Source organism: Canis lupus, chromosome 11, assembly GCF_011100685.1.
Source record: "Canis lupus familiaris isolate Mischka breed German Shepherd chromosome 11, alternate assembly UU_Cfam_GSD_1.0, whole genome shotgun sequence".
Lineage (NCBI taxonomy): Eukaryota > Metazoa > Chordata > Mammalia > Carnivora > Canidae > Canis > Canis lupus.
The window spans coordinates 53330365-53345500 of NC_049232.1; the positions used below are offsets into that span (position 1 = coordinate 53330365).

Consider the following 15136-nt stretch of genomic DNA (forward strand, 5'->3'; position numbering starts at 1 on the left):
CTCAGAGTCACAAAGCTGGTAACTACAGGTCAAAATTTGAACTAAGGTTTTACTGTGTACCCCTACTCTCTCTCTCTCTCTCTCATTTTATTAGATATTTTTTAAAAAAGATTTTATTTGGGCAGCCCGGGTGGCTCAGCGGTTTCGCGCCGCCTTCAGCCCAGGGTGTGATCCTGGAGACCCGGGATCGAGTCCAGTGTTAGGCTCCCTGCGTGAGCCTGCTTCTTCTTCTGCCTGTGTCTCTGCCTCTCTCTCTGTGTCTCTCATGAATAAATAAATAAATTTTTTTTTTTTTTTTTTTTTTTTTTTAAGGGAGAAGCAGACTCCCTATGTGAGCCCGATGTGGGACTCAATCCCAGGATGCTGGGATCACACCCTGAGCTGAAGGTGGACGCTCAACCACTGAGCCACTCAGGTGTCCCTTTTTTTTTTTTTTTTTACATTTTGAAAAAGTTTTTAATTTTAAATACAGTATAGTTAACATATGGTGTCATATTAGTTTCCAGTGTGCAATATAGCGATACAGCAGTTCTGTACATTACTTACTCCTCATCATGATAAGTGTACTCTTTAAGCCTCTTCACCTATTTTACCCATCTCTCCACTCACCATTACCTGTATTTTTTCCACTGTTCCATCCAGTCTCCCAGGAGGAGTGGTAATCCTATGCCTAATGCTCACAAGATTCCTAGGAGACTGGTTATGAGGCTCTCCTGGTTTGAATGGATATGAGATTTTCCTGTAGGATCTTAAGGTGTTTTCTTGTCTCTTTAATTTTGTTTTAGAGAGAGAGAGAGAGAAAGTGAGTGAGGGGAGGGGCAGAGAGAGAGAGAAAATTTCAAGCAGGTTCCTCCATGCCCAGTGCAGAGACTGACGTGGGGCTCAGTCTCTCAACCCTAAGATCATTCTGAGCTGAAAATCAAGAGTTGGACACTTAACTGACTGAGCCACATAGGTGTCCCTCTTGTCCATTTTAGTTTGACTTTCCATCCTTCTAGGATGGTGTCCCAGGAATTGTCTGAGGCACTTGTTAAAAGAGCTAGAGTTCAATCCTGGGTGCTTAAGAGATTTTGGTTTTGTTTTCTAAGGTGGGGCTTTAAAAAAAAAAAAAGAGAGGAAAAGAAAATCATCCTAAAATAAGTACTTTAGGTAATTCTTTTGTTCATGATCCAGAGCAGGCTTTAAGGAATGTCCCTGGTAAATATCTCTAGTTCCTTCAGTGATTTCTCACAGGAAATAGTTCAAGCCCCTCCTCCCTCTGATTATTTTTTTTTTCTTGCTTGGCAATTGGTTGCTTATAGATTTACTTGCATTTACTTTGGCTTATGATTTTATTTTATTTTTTTTATTTATGATAGTCACAGAGAGAGAGAGAGAGAGGCAGAGACACAGGCAGAGGGAGAAGCAGGCTCCATGCACCGGGAGCCCGATGTGGGATTCGATCCTGGGTCTCCAGGATCGCGCCCTGGGCCAAAGGCAGGCACAAAACCGCTGCGCCACCCAGGGATCCCGGCTTATGATTTTAATTGATTAATTTATTCTCATATCCAATTCAAAATAGTGAAGGGAAGGTGCTTGGATGAGTTAACTGAGGAGTACTTTTTCTGCTTTTTTCTCTCTAGTAGTCTTTGGTAGATTTCTGTGGGGATATTACTTTTTTTTTCTTATCTTTTTATTTAACCTCAGACATAATCTTTCTGTTGACCTCTTCTTATGACATTTGACGAGGCCATGCTAGCCCACTCTTTCCTCTTTGCTTTGAATTTAACACCCTGGCCAGGAGTGCCATGCTATTTGGGCTTCATTTATAGATTAATTATTTGACATCTCTGAGGCATAAATGGTTACTTTTCGACCTTCTGCAATTTGGAAGAAAAAAATCAGGTGTTTGCCTGAAAGTGGATTGTTCACTTGGGGCCTCTTAATAATTTGATGTGATTTGGTAGACAGGACTAAGAGTTAGTATAGGTACTACCTAGATGTGATGCTGCTTGAGTAATTTGAGAAAAACAGTAAATCTGTTTTTCTCCTCTGCCCAACCCCTCCTGCCTTTAAAAAAAAAATGCTGCCCTTTTCACCTCTTAAAATTTTCCTAAGGCTCAAGCAGGGGTGGGAGCTGTGACTTGTCCTCAGCCAACAGTGGTATCATTATTGACTAAGGCCAAATACCGCTTGAATAAGTAGTTAGTACTTAGGACTCATGGGACACATGGATATCTTACATAAAGGTTAAGCTCCTTTCTGGGATTTTGAGATTTGTAGGGGTGTTTGTGCTGGAAGGCTAATTTCTAGCCTCTATATTTGAGAAGTCAATCGTTGAACTTTATTAAGGTTTCTTTACATAGAGAGGACTTTACAGCACAGCTCAGTCACATTTGCAGATTATCAGAAGTAAATTTTAAGACTTGTTTTGACATCCTCATGTGTGTTTATCTAATCCTCACATGTCATAAGCCCTCAATAACACTACAGAATTGTTTTTCAGAATCAAGAGACCTGGGCTCATCTCCTTCCTTATCACGTCCAGTGAAGTCCAGCCAACTGGGAATTCTTTTCTATTAAGTGTTAGAATCCAACACTGGAAGAGAGTGCCCTGCACCGAAAGTTAGGAGACTGAGCTGGGTGACCTGTCATTGATTGGATGACTTTCAGCAAGTCTTCCTTTCTGGGGTTTAGGTTCCCTGTCTTTATAATAACCATGCTGAATTGGATGGTCTCTGCACTCTTTTCAGCTCTGTGAAGATTCTATGATTCTGTTGATTCTGTAATATGTATGTATGTATGTATGTATTTATTTCTCTCTCCCTCCCTCTCAGGCAGATGTTTGGAGTATGGGCATACTCTTATATGTACTTATGTGTGGCTTTCTACCATTTGATGATGATAATGTTATGGCTTTGTACAAGAAGATTATGGTGAGTATCACAAGACATAGAATTTCTTTTTTTTTTTTTTTTTATTAAAAATTTTTTTTAATTTATTTATGATAGTCACAGAGAGAGAGAGAGAGAGAGGCAGAGACACAGGCAGAGGGAGAAGCAGGCTCCATGCACTGGGAGCCTGATGTGGGATTCGATCCTGGGTCTCCAGGATCGCGCCCTGGGCCAAAGGCAGGCGCCAAACCGCTGCGCCACCCAGGGATCCCAAGACATAGAATTTCAGTGTAAAGATTTTATATTGCATACTATTTGCTTCTGTCTATAAAAGTACAATAATAGGCAAAAGTAATGTGTACTGTTAGAGGTCAAGATAGTGCTTATGCTTTGGAGGAAGGAGTGAATGGAATATGAGGGAGGTCCTGTTCAGTTTCTTGATTTGGGTGCTGGTTATACTTGTGTATTCAGTTTTTGAAAACTCGTCCAAGTGTGTCCTCATAATATGAATACTGTCCTTGTGTATATTATGCTGCTTGGGTAAATATCTCAATAAGATAAAGACAAAAGAGGAACTAAACAGGTAAGGTGATTTTTCTGCTAAGAGTTTTTATTTTGTTTTTTTTTTAATGTTTTTTAAAATTTTTATTTATTTATGATAGTCACAGAGAGAGAGAGAGAGAGGCAGAGACATAGGCAGAGGGAGAAGCAGGCCCCAGGCACCGGGAGCCTGACGTGGGATTCGATCCCGGGTCTCCAGGATCGCGCCCTGGGCTAAAGGCAGGCGCTAAACCGCTGCGCCACCCAGGGATCCCAAGAGTTTTTATTTTGTATCCTGAAATGACACCGTGATAATTTATTGGGTTAAATCATATTCTCCTATTGAATTCTGGTAAAATAAGAGAAAGTTTTTTTTTTTTTTTAAGGTAACATTTGGCTTTAAGGTATACTAAAACTACAGTTAAGAGCACTGTTAGCTTTGTTAAAAATCATATCTATCAGAGACAGAAAGTAGATTTGTGGTTGTGGAGGTTGGGGATGGAATGGCAGTGGAGGAGTGGCTAAGAGATACAGAGTTTATTTTTGGGGTGCTGAGAGCGTTCTGGAATTATATAACGGTAATGATCACTCAACTTTGTGAATATACTAAAAACTACTGAACTATACATTTAAAAGTGAATTTTAGGTTATGTGAATTATTTTCAATTATTATTATTATTATTTTTTAAAGATTTTATTTATTCATGAGAGAGAGACAGAGACACAGGCAGAGGGAGAAGCAGGCTCTACGCAGGGAGCCTGACGTGGTACTCGATCCCGGGTCTCCAGGATCACGCCCTGGGCTGAAGGTGGTGCTAAACCACTGAGCCACCCGGGCTGCCCTGAATTATTTTCAGTTGAATCCTCAAAATCGTATATAGCAAGGAAAATAGTAAAATTCTTTTTAAAGATTTAATATTCAGGGATTCCTGGGTGGCTCAGGGGTTGGTGCCTGCCTTTGGCCTAGGGCGTGATCTTGGAGACCTGGGATCGAGTCTCACGTCGGGCTCCCTGCATGGAGCCTGCTTCTCTCTGCCTCTGTCTCTGCCTCTCTCTCTCTGTGTCTCTCATGAATAAATAAAATCTTAAAAAAAAAAAAGATTTAATATTCAAAGCAGGATAACACAAGAAGATGTGTAAAAAGGAAGAAAGCACCATTTTGTGTCCCTAGCAAACCAGGGTCAGACCTGCAGAGCAGCTTCTCTCTATGTGTTTTGAATTCAGTTCTGTTGAAGAAGTATTTCCTGAAGGTCGTCTTTGTATGAGATACTGGAAGGCATGAACAAGGATCTGTGAAACTTGATCATTGTCCACTGGGCCTGATTTTTTGTTGGAGACAGATACAAGGCTATCTAAAGAGGGCAAAGGGTCTGGGATGCCATGTTATAACAGAGATATAAATGAAGTTAATATAGGAGTGGGTGAAGGGTTTGGGAGAACACATATTAGAAGAAGTGAGGTTTGAGCAGGGCTTTCAAAAAAAGGGTAGAAGTGCTTCAGAAAGGGATGGGGGAGAGAGCACGCTGATAGAGTAGATAATATGAGTAAAGATAGAAGATAGGAGAAGCATGGGGGAAAATGGTCTGATGTTTTATATGCTGGACCACTGGGTCTCTAATGCCCTTTAGATAGGGAGATTATCTAAATCAACTTTTATTTTTGGGACGTGGTACATGAGTTGAAAGTGGTAATCCCAGGTGGCTCATTTCTTACCCTACAGGAACAGGTTTAAGGGCACTGCGTTCAGACTTCAGTTTTTAAATTTATTTGGCTTACTATTTATTTCCTAAATCCCACCCTAGAAAAACTTTTAAAATCCATGCCAAAATTACAAAGAGTAGTTTTGGGAAGAGATGAAGTTGTAGTAGTTCCAACTCTGAAGGCTAAGGAGCTCTGATTCTGCAATCGAATGAAAGTAGGTTAGCAGTAACTGTTACCACTGCTTTGGGGAAACATATGTGTATGTGCTTCTCCTTGGGAAGGGAAGCTGGATGGGGCAGTAGGCTGGTGGCTGGCTCCCTGAGGCTGGCTGGAGGTAACCAACAGCCTGTATTTCTTCCTTTCCCTAAGCTTTGCAGGGTAGCAGTTGTTGCTTTGGCTCTGCGCTAAGCTCACTGTGATAGCAAGCAGTTCCTGATTCCAAAGAGCCACACCCTACTCTGTCAACAACAGAATATGGGAGAGAGTAGTTAGGATCACTTCATAGCTTCAGCTTTACCTAAAACAAGTGAAGTGGGGTGAAGGCTGGTCTTTGGGCAGCTCAGCAATAATTTTGCAGTTATGCTTTTTAAAAAAAAGTTGGGTTGGCCTCTTCAATTATTCACTCTTTTTGCTACTTTTTTTCTGTAGAGCAATGTTTCTTGTTCTGAAAATAATTTTAGTATTGTAAGCTACTATTATATTTTACCCCCCTCTTTTTTTTTTTTTTTTTTAAGAATTTCATACAAGAGAAATAAACTGACAGATTTCTCCTAAGATGAACTAGAAGTGGATCTGTTAGGTGGTACAGCATGAAATCTTGTATCGTTTAGAATTCTAGAAAGACAGTATGGGGATACATAATCGTGGAAATTCACTCTTGGAAAGGATCTTACAAATCATGTTTTCTCACCTCTGTTTCTTATTTCATATTAAAATCATGACAAACATCTCTTGCCTTGGCTATGTCCATGTAATTTTTCTGCGTATTACCATCACTTGGGATGCTTTAAAATACATTAGGTTCAGACCCCAGAGCAATTAAATCAGAGTCTTACTGGGTGTGTGTGTGTGTGTGTGTGTGTGTGTGTGTGTGTGTTTGGTATTTTTAAAATCCGGGATCTCTGCTTTCTGTTAGTGGACAGAAGAATATGGCAAATTACTGGGCCTTTCTGAGTCTTAGTTTCTTTCTCTGTAAAATGGATAGAATGATAGTTTTTACAATATAGGGTTGTTAGAATTAAATGAGTTAAGCCACGCACAGCATTAGAGTAGTGCTCAATAAACATTTGCTATTATTATACACACATATGTCTAAATTTGGTTTGCCAGTATTTTGTCCAGAACTTAAAATTTGCTCATAGATTAATGTGGACTTTCTTTTCTTAAACTATTTTGTTTTTGGTTTCAAGATTTTACTAGCCACATAAAGGATATTCTTTGTTTTACTATTTGTTTTTGTTTCTTGGGGGAGAGTTTAAGATTAGATTTTAGGGATGCCTGGGTGGCTCAGCTCAGAGACATAGGCAGAGGGAGAAGCAGGCTCCATGCAGGGAGCCTGATGTGGGACTCCATCCTGGGACTCCATAATCAGTCCCTGAGCTGAAGACAGATGCTTAACTGCTGAGCCACCCAGGTGACCTAAATCTATAGTCTTTTGAAGGTATAACTAATATGATTTGCTGATGGATAGGGGAATAATCTGAGCAATTGGAAAATTGGAGCTGCCATGAACTGGGATGAGGAAGACTCTTGGTAGAGCAAGGATGATCAGGAGTTCAGTTTTGGACACAAAGAATGTGCCCATTTTGTTTAATTTCTCAGTTATTGGTATAAGATTGTTGACGAGGGACTAAGTATGTATCAGATTTTTATGTATTTTTTTCAGATTATACATTTATAAGGAATTATATATTGTATCTCTTTTTGCTATTCCCTTTACATTTTTTTCTTTTCTTTTCTTTTTAAGATTTCATTTATTCATTCATGAGAGACACAGAGAGAGAGAGAGAGGCAGAGACACAGGCAGAGAGAGAAGCAGGCTCCATGCAGGGAGCCCGATGCAGGACTCGATCCCAGGACCCTAGAATCATGCCCTGGGTGGAAGGCAGATACTCAACCACTGAGCCACCCAGGCGTTCCCATTTATAGTTTTTTCACACATATGAATGGAAATTTCCTGAGGTTATGGCTATGCTAGGGACAAAAGTGACTGTCGGTATAACTGGAGGTAGAATTGACATTCTTTTGTAAACAGAGACTTCTAAGGATACTTGATTTCTTGATGAGTATATGGGAATTTTAGTCAGACATTATGACATAAAGGATCACTATAATAATTTTATCTAGGAAAAGTTTTGAATATTCACCTTGGCAATGCAAAGGCTCAATAAAGATATCTGACTTTGAGGGCCCTGGATGGCTCAGTTGGTTAAGTGTCTGCTTTTGACTTAGGTCATGATCCCAGGGTCCTGGAATTGAGCCCTGCATCAGGCTTTCTGCTCAGTGGGGAGTCTGCTTCTCCCTTTGCCCCTTACCCTGCTCATGCTCTTTCTCTCTCAAATTAAATGAGTAAATAAAATCTAAAAAAAAAAAAAAATCTGACTTTGAACAAACTTCCACATATCCCATGGATATCCACCTAGTAAAACAAAATAAGGTACTGTATGGATTTACCAACTATAAAGTTTGATTTTAGAATAATTATATCTCTTTTTTATAGTGATGATTATATAGGCTGTAATCTTTGATTTGCAATGTTAAAATGTTGTAATCCACATTGTAAGAAGACTACTTGGCAGGAGGTCATGCATTCAGGTTTTCTTCAAGTAATATTGAGGCAGTAGGGACAAGTTAAACAGAGGGGTAGGTGGATCAGGGGTTGAGGGTAGGATATATTATTATCCTACCCTATTGGAAAGTAGTAGTTGATTTGTCAGGAAATTGTTGCTACCAACTCTGACTCCTGAATTAGTAGCATGATATATAGTTTTTTTTTTTAAGGATTTTATTTATTTATTCATGAGAGACACACACAGAGAGAGAGAGAGAGAGAGGCAGAGACATAGGCAGAGGGAGAAGCAGGCTCCATGGAGGGAGCCCGATGTGGGATGATCCTGTGAGTCTGGGATCATGCCCTGAGCCAAAGGCAAACACATAACCACTGAGCCACCCAGGCGTCCCAATGATATATAGTTCTTACAGATGTGTGAGTAGCTAGGAATCCATGTTGTGTTAATTTACTCCTTTCTAGGATGCTAAAGGCAAAGAAAGGTTCTTGACTAGGTGATAGGTTGGCAAATGGTGGCCTACCAGCCAAATCTGGACCATCACCTGTTTGGTTAAATGAAATTTTATTGGAACATAGGTATACCTATTTGTTTATGTATTGTCTGTGGCTGCTTTTCCACGACAGTTGGTGGAGTTGAGTAGTTGTGACAGATTGCATGGCCCACAGAACCAAAAATATTTATTCTCTGTTCCTTTTCAGAAAAAGTTTGCTGCCTTCTGGCTTAGTGTTCATGATCTGTAGTAGAATGATCTTGCCTGCTCCTTTCCTAGAGTATTGGCCTGAAATGCCCAGGCTTGTAGCTTATCAAGAAACTGACATTCAGTTCATTGTTTTTATAATGAAAAACGAAGAATGTATGATAAAAAAACATTACTAAGGGGTATATAATTAAAAGAAAAAAACCGTTCCTGCTCACCTAGCCGTCTGTTTTCTTCCACAGAGAAAACTATTTATTTAGAAATTTGTTACGTACATTTGTAGAAATTATCTATACTTACACAAACCTTTATATGTCTGTATATATCCTTTGGGGTTATATAATCCATACAGTGAATGACCTTCGCCCCCTTCTCCTTTCCTTCATTTTGTTTTATTTTGTTTTACTTTATTTTATATTTTAAAATTCCTATTTTAAAATTCCTATTTGGGGATCCCTGGGTGGCTCAGCGGTTTCGCCTGCCTTTGGCCCGGGGAGTGATCCTGGAGTCCCAGGATTGAGTTCCGCGTCGGGTTCTGGCGTGGAGCCTGCTTCTCCCTCTGCCTGTATCTCTGCCTCTCTCTCTCTCTATGTCTATCATAAATAAATAAAAATAAATCTTTTAAAAAATAAAATTCCTGGGCAGCCCCGGTGGCTCAGTGGTTTAGCGCCTGCATTCAGCCCAGGGCCTGATCCTGGAGACCCGGGATCGAGTCCCGCATCGGGCTCCCGGCATGGAGCCTGCTTCTCCCTCTGCCTGTGTCTCTTGCCTCTCTCTCTGTGTGTCTCTCATGAGTAAATAAATTAAAAAAAAAAAAATCTTTAAAAAATAAATAAATAAACTTCTGAAAAAAAATAAAATTCCTATTTATTTATGTATTTGAGAGAGGGAGAGCGCGCGCGTGCATGCAAGAGGGGCGGACAGAGGGAGAGGGAGAATCTCAAGCAGACTGTGCAGTGAGCATGGAGCCTTTATGTGGGCTCTCACAATCCTGAGATCATAACCTGAGCAGAAGCCAAGAGTCTGATGCCTAACTGACTGAGCCACCCAGGTGCACCCCTCCCCTTTTTAAAATTTAATGCTTTACTTTGAAGATAGTTTCATCTTGTACATAGCAGCATGTATAGGTTTTCATTGTTTTATTCTTTAATGGCTGCATAATATTGATTGTGAAATTTCTTTTATTTGAAGTTTGTGTACATTAAAAAATTAATTTGTAGTCACACAATTATACAAGTAGTGCATAAAAACATTCTTTGTATAAAGACTTAAAACATTACAGATAACTGAAGTCCTCTCGATCTCTCACATAGGTAATTACTATTATCACTTTGGTTCTGGAACTTTATATTTGTAGTATTTTGTATTTTTTTTCTTAACATAATGGTATCATACTAATATAACTCTGTATCTTTCTTTAGTCAACACTATGTGCCATTGTGCATATAATGCTAACTCATTTTTACAAATAGTTTATCTAGTCATTTTCTTGTTGAACATTTTGTATTTTTTAATTTTTTCACCAATGCATATCTTCTGCATAATTCTTTCCCTGTGTATATCTTCTTGGACATATGTACCAAGTAGTAGAATTTCTAGATCCTAGGGTATGTTATTTGAAAAATTAACAGATATTGTCAAATTATGCTCCAGCATTTTTTTCCACATTATACTTCCAGCAGCACTGTGAGAGTGGCTGTTTCCCCACACCTTTTTTTTTTTTTTTTAAGATTTTATTTATTCATGAGAGACGGGAGGGAGAGAGAGGGAGAGAGAGAGAGAAAGAGAGAGAGAGAGAGAGAGAGAGAGAGAGAGGCAGGCAGAGACACAGGCAGAGGGAGAAGCAGGTTTCCTGCAAGGAGCCTGATGTGGGATTCCATCCTGGATCCCGGGTCATGCCCTGGGCTGAAGGCAGACGCTTAACCACTGAGCAACTCAGGGGTTACAGATGTGTGAGTAGTTAGGAATCCATGTTGTGTTAACTTACTCCTTTAACTTCCCATACTCCCCATACTCTCTTTTAACATTGTTACTTATAAAAAATTTTGGATCTTTTTTTTTGGGTGTGTTTTTTGTTTGTTTAATTTTTTAAAAAAAATTTTTGGATCTTGGTCAATTGAATGGATGAAAATGACATCTGCAAATGGGATCTGATTTTTATTTTTTATTTTTTATTTTTTTATTTTTTATTTTTTATTTATGATAGTCACACACACAGAGAGAGAGAGAAAGAGAGAGAGAGAGAGAGAGAGGCAGAGACACAGGCAGAGGGAGAAGCAGGCTCCATGCACCGGGAGCCTGACGTGGGATTCGATCCCGGGTCTCCAGGATCGCGCCCTGGGCCAAAGGCAGGCGCCAAACCACTGCGCCACCCAGGGATCCGGGATCTGATTTTTAAAAAATTTATGGCATCTAATGTGTTCTTCATGTGTCTTTAATAATTACCGTTTGAACTTATTTTAAATGTGTATGTGTGTATGTGTGTGTGTATATATTTTTTTAAAGCTTTTCTTCTGCAAACTGTTCATGGCATTTGCTCATTTAAAAGAATCTTTTTCTTATTAAATTATAAGAATGCTTCTACAATAAAGAATAATAATAATTACTATCATTCATTGAATATTTACTATGTGCCACCTGTTGCTTTATGCATTGTACATGGATTAGCTCCTTTAATCCACACAATAGTCTACTGAGGTAGGTACTGTTATCATACCCTTTTTATTTTATGTATGTATGTATATATATATTTATTTTAAAATTTAGTTTTAAAGATTTTATTTATTTATTCATGAGAGACATGGAGAGAAGCGTAGAAATAGGCAGAGAAAGAAGTAGGCTCCCTGCAAAGAGCCTGTTGTGGGACCGGGTGGGTTGTGGTTGTTGTGGGTGGTCCCAGGACCACAGGATCACGACCTGAACCAAAGGCAGACGCTCAACCACTGAACCACCCAGATGCCCTGATCATACCCTTCTTAAAGATGAGGAAAGTGAAACAGTGCAAAAATAATTTGCCTGAAGTTATTCAACTAATTATTGGCAGAATTGGGATTTGAACTCAGGTGGTCTGCATCCAGAGGCTGTATTCCTAACTACCATGCTATAGAGCATCCCAAGGAAATTAACATTTTGTCCTGTGTTTTAAAATCTATATATTTCAGTTTTTTCTTCATGCTTTTTTTCTAGTATTTTTAACTTTTTTTTTTAAGATTTTATTTTTATGTAATCTGCACCCAACATGGGGCTTGAACTCACAACCCTGAGATCAAGAGTGGCATGCTCCACCAACTGAGCCAGGTACCCCAATACTTTAAATACTCATTTTTTGATCTACTAGAAATTAATATTGGTATAAGATGTACTAGAGACCCAGCTTTTTTTAATACAATTTTTATTTTATTTATTTATTTTTATAATTTTTATTTTAAAATAGTTTTAGATTTATAGGAAAGTTGCAAAGATAATAAGTACAGCGTTCCCATATACCCCTCACCTAATTTTTCCCATTATTAACATCTCACGTTACTATGGTAGTTTGTTACAACTAAAGAACCGGCATTGGTACAGTACTTTTAACTAAATTCTGTACCTTGTTCCTGTTTCACTAGTTTTTACCTAATGTCCTTTTTTAATTTTAGGATTCTATCAGGATACCATATTATATTTAGTTGTCATATCTTCTTAGCCCTCTCTGATCTGTGATAGTATCTAGGGATCTTTTTTTTTTTTTTTTTTTTAAGATTTTACTTATTTATTCATGAGAGACACAGGCAGAGGGAGAAGCAGGCTCCATGTAGGGAGCCCGACCCCTGGTCTCCAGGATCACACCCTGGGCAGAAGGCAGTGCTAAACCGTGTTCTGGTTTAGTACCAGGGGCTGCCCGGGATCTTTCACTTTTAAATAAGTAGTTACTTATTTATTCTGAAATAAATAATTATTTGTCCCAGGACTGCTTATTCAATAATCCATCATTTTCCCATTGATTTGAAAGGATGGTTTTATTATATGTTAAATTTTTACATTTACATATCTCTTTTTCTGGGCTTTTTATTTTATTGTACTTATCTTTTTATGTATTCTTATCTGATACATAATTGTTTTAGTTGCTGCATTTTTTATGATACCATTTATTATATGTCTGGTAGAATTAGCCTTTTCTTACTCTATTTTTCCTCTAGAATTTTTCTGGCTATTGTGCTATGTTTTTTTCCCCTGATGTGCTGTTTAAATGGAATGTTTGGAAAGCTAATGGGTCCATAATTTGATGGAATAAAGTCTATTCCATTTTAAAGAGGAATGATTTGGTAACATATCTGTGGTATTAATAATGGGAAATGAATGAGTCAGGATTGGAGACCTGGCCTTGGATGTTCTTTCTTTCTTTCTTATTTTTTTTAAAGATTTTATTTTTATTTATTTATTTATGAGAGCCAGAGAGAGAGAGAGAGAGAGGCAGAGACACAGGCAGAGGGAGAAGCAGGCTCCATGCTGGGAGCCTGACGTGGAACTCGATCCCGGGACTCCAGGATCAAGCCCTGGGCCGAAGGCGGGCGCCAAACCGCTGAGCCACCCAGGGATCCCCTTGGATGTTCTTTCAGTTTTATGAAATTCCAGTCTCTTCAGAGGGTTTGTATTTTCATAGTGTAGAAACACACTTTTGTTTACTGCTTGTCCACATTTTTATTTCTTAATTCTTTGTGTGTTTGTGTTATTAGTGCTTTCTTTTTTTTTTTTGAAAAACTGTTACTAAATTAAAGTACATCTTTATAACCGAATGTTCTACAGACATGAATACATGAGGAAGCTCTTTAAATACTGATATGAACGATATCCAAGATAGGTTGTTGGGGGAAAAAACAAGGTTAGAACAGTATGTATAGTGTACTGTCATTTTTGTAAAAATGAAGGAAAGGGAAGCATAGTTGTATTATTTACTCTCCTGAAAGAGGATATAAGAAGTTAGTAGTTGCTCTTCCTTTTGGGGAGAAAAATTGGGAGAGAAGAATGGAAGGGAGACTTCATTGTATGCTCTTTTAAATTTTGAATCATGTAAAGTTTTTACTTCTTGCCTAATTGTTCTGGCTAGGACTTCCAGTACTATGTTGAATGAAAGTGGTGAGAGCAGGCATCCTTGTCTTGTTTCTGATCTTGGAGGGAAAGCTTTCAGTCTTTCCCCATCGAGTGTGGTGTTAGCTATGGGTTTTTCATTTATGGCTTTTATTATGTTAAGGTAGTTTCCTCTTATTTCTATTTTATTGAGTGTTTTTATTACGAAAGGGTTTTGATTTCTGTCAGATACCTTTTCTGCATCAGTTGAAACAATCATGTGTTGTTTTATCCTTCATTCTGTTAATGTGGTGTATCACATATATTCATTTGTGTATGTTGAACTTTCCTTACATTCCAGGAATAAATCTGACTTGGTAATGATGTATAATTCTTTTAATATGCTGTTGAATTCAGTTTGTTAGTAATGAGTTTTTAAAAAGTAGAGCGATGAAGTTCTGTCTGAGTTTCGAACCCCCAAAACTGATAGGGAAAGTGGGGGAGATGCCTTCTCCAATGAAGTCTGAGTTTGTAGCAGGAGAATTATATATTTACTTGAGTTGTGCTGAAGTCTCCTCTGCCTAGAGCATCTGCATCAGTCTTTTTGTTGTTGATTTTTTTTTTAAGATTTTGTGTTTTTATGAGCACTGTTATACTATATATTGGCAAATTGAACTTCAATAAAATAAATAAATAAAGTATCTCTATATGTATGTATATATACACACACACACACATGCACATATGTGTATGTGTGTGTATGTGTATAAAGATTTTGTGTTTTTAGGTCATCTTTACACCCCCGTGTGGAGCTCAAACTCATAACCCTGAGATCAAGAGTTAGATGCCTTACTGACTGAGCCAGCTGGTCACCCCTTGTTGTTGATTTTTTTTTTAAGATTTTATTTATTTATTTATGAGAGATACAGAGAGAGGCAGAGACATAGGCAGAGGGAGAACCAAGCCCTCTAGAGGGAGCCTGAAGTGGAACTTGATCCCAGGACCCAGGGATTATATAACCTGAGCCTCAGGCAAACCTCAATCACTGAAGTACCCTGGAGCCCCCAAACTTCTTTTTTTTGTCTATTCACTTGGGAATATTATCAGACACCCCAACTTGTCAGATTTACCAAGACTACAAGTTAATTCTCTTAATTCATATTATTATGTATCACCTCTTTTACTCATTTTAGGCATCACTCCTGGTAGAGCAGTTCACGTAGGTCTGGGTTTTCCTCATTAGTAGTGTTAGAGTATTGCAGTGATCAGTTATTTCAAGGTCCACTCCAGCCCAGAGTAGCTATAAGTTGTCTCACTTCTCTCTGTTCTCATTTGGTTTCCCTTGTTTCGTTTCTTTTCTTCCTTTCCTTTCCTTTCCTTTCCTTTCCTTTCCTTTCCTTTCCTTTCCTTTTCTTTTCTTTCTTTTCCTTTCTTTCTTTTTTAGATATTATTTATTTATTCGAGAAACAGAGGCAGAGGGAGAAGCAGGC

General features: G+C 38.5%; 1 protein-coding gene across 8 annotated transcripts in view; it reads left to right on the top strand.

Annotated features, from left to right (window-relative positions):
* The window catches only part of MELK (maternal embryonic leucine zipper kinase), a 96619-nt gene that overhangs the window by 26089 nt on the left and 55394 nt on the right, over positions 1-15136 (top strand). For 7 of the 8 annotated variants that reach the window (XM_038552833.1, XM_038552827.1, XM_038552830.1 and 4 more), the window contains one exon: positions 2817-2915. The exons of the other annotated variant lie outside the window; for it this stretch is intronic. In XM_038552833.1, the coding sequence (XP_038408761.1) occupies positions 2817-2915 (99 nt within the window). The remainder of the gene's footprint in view (positions 1-2816; positions 2916-15136) is intronic. 8 annotated transcript variants of the gene reach the window in all.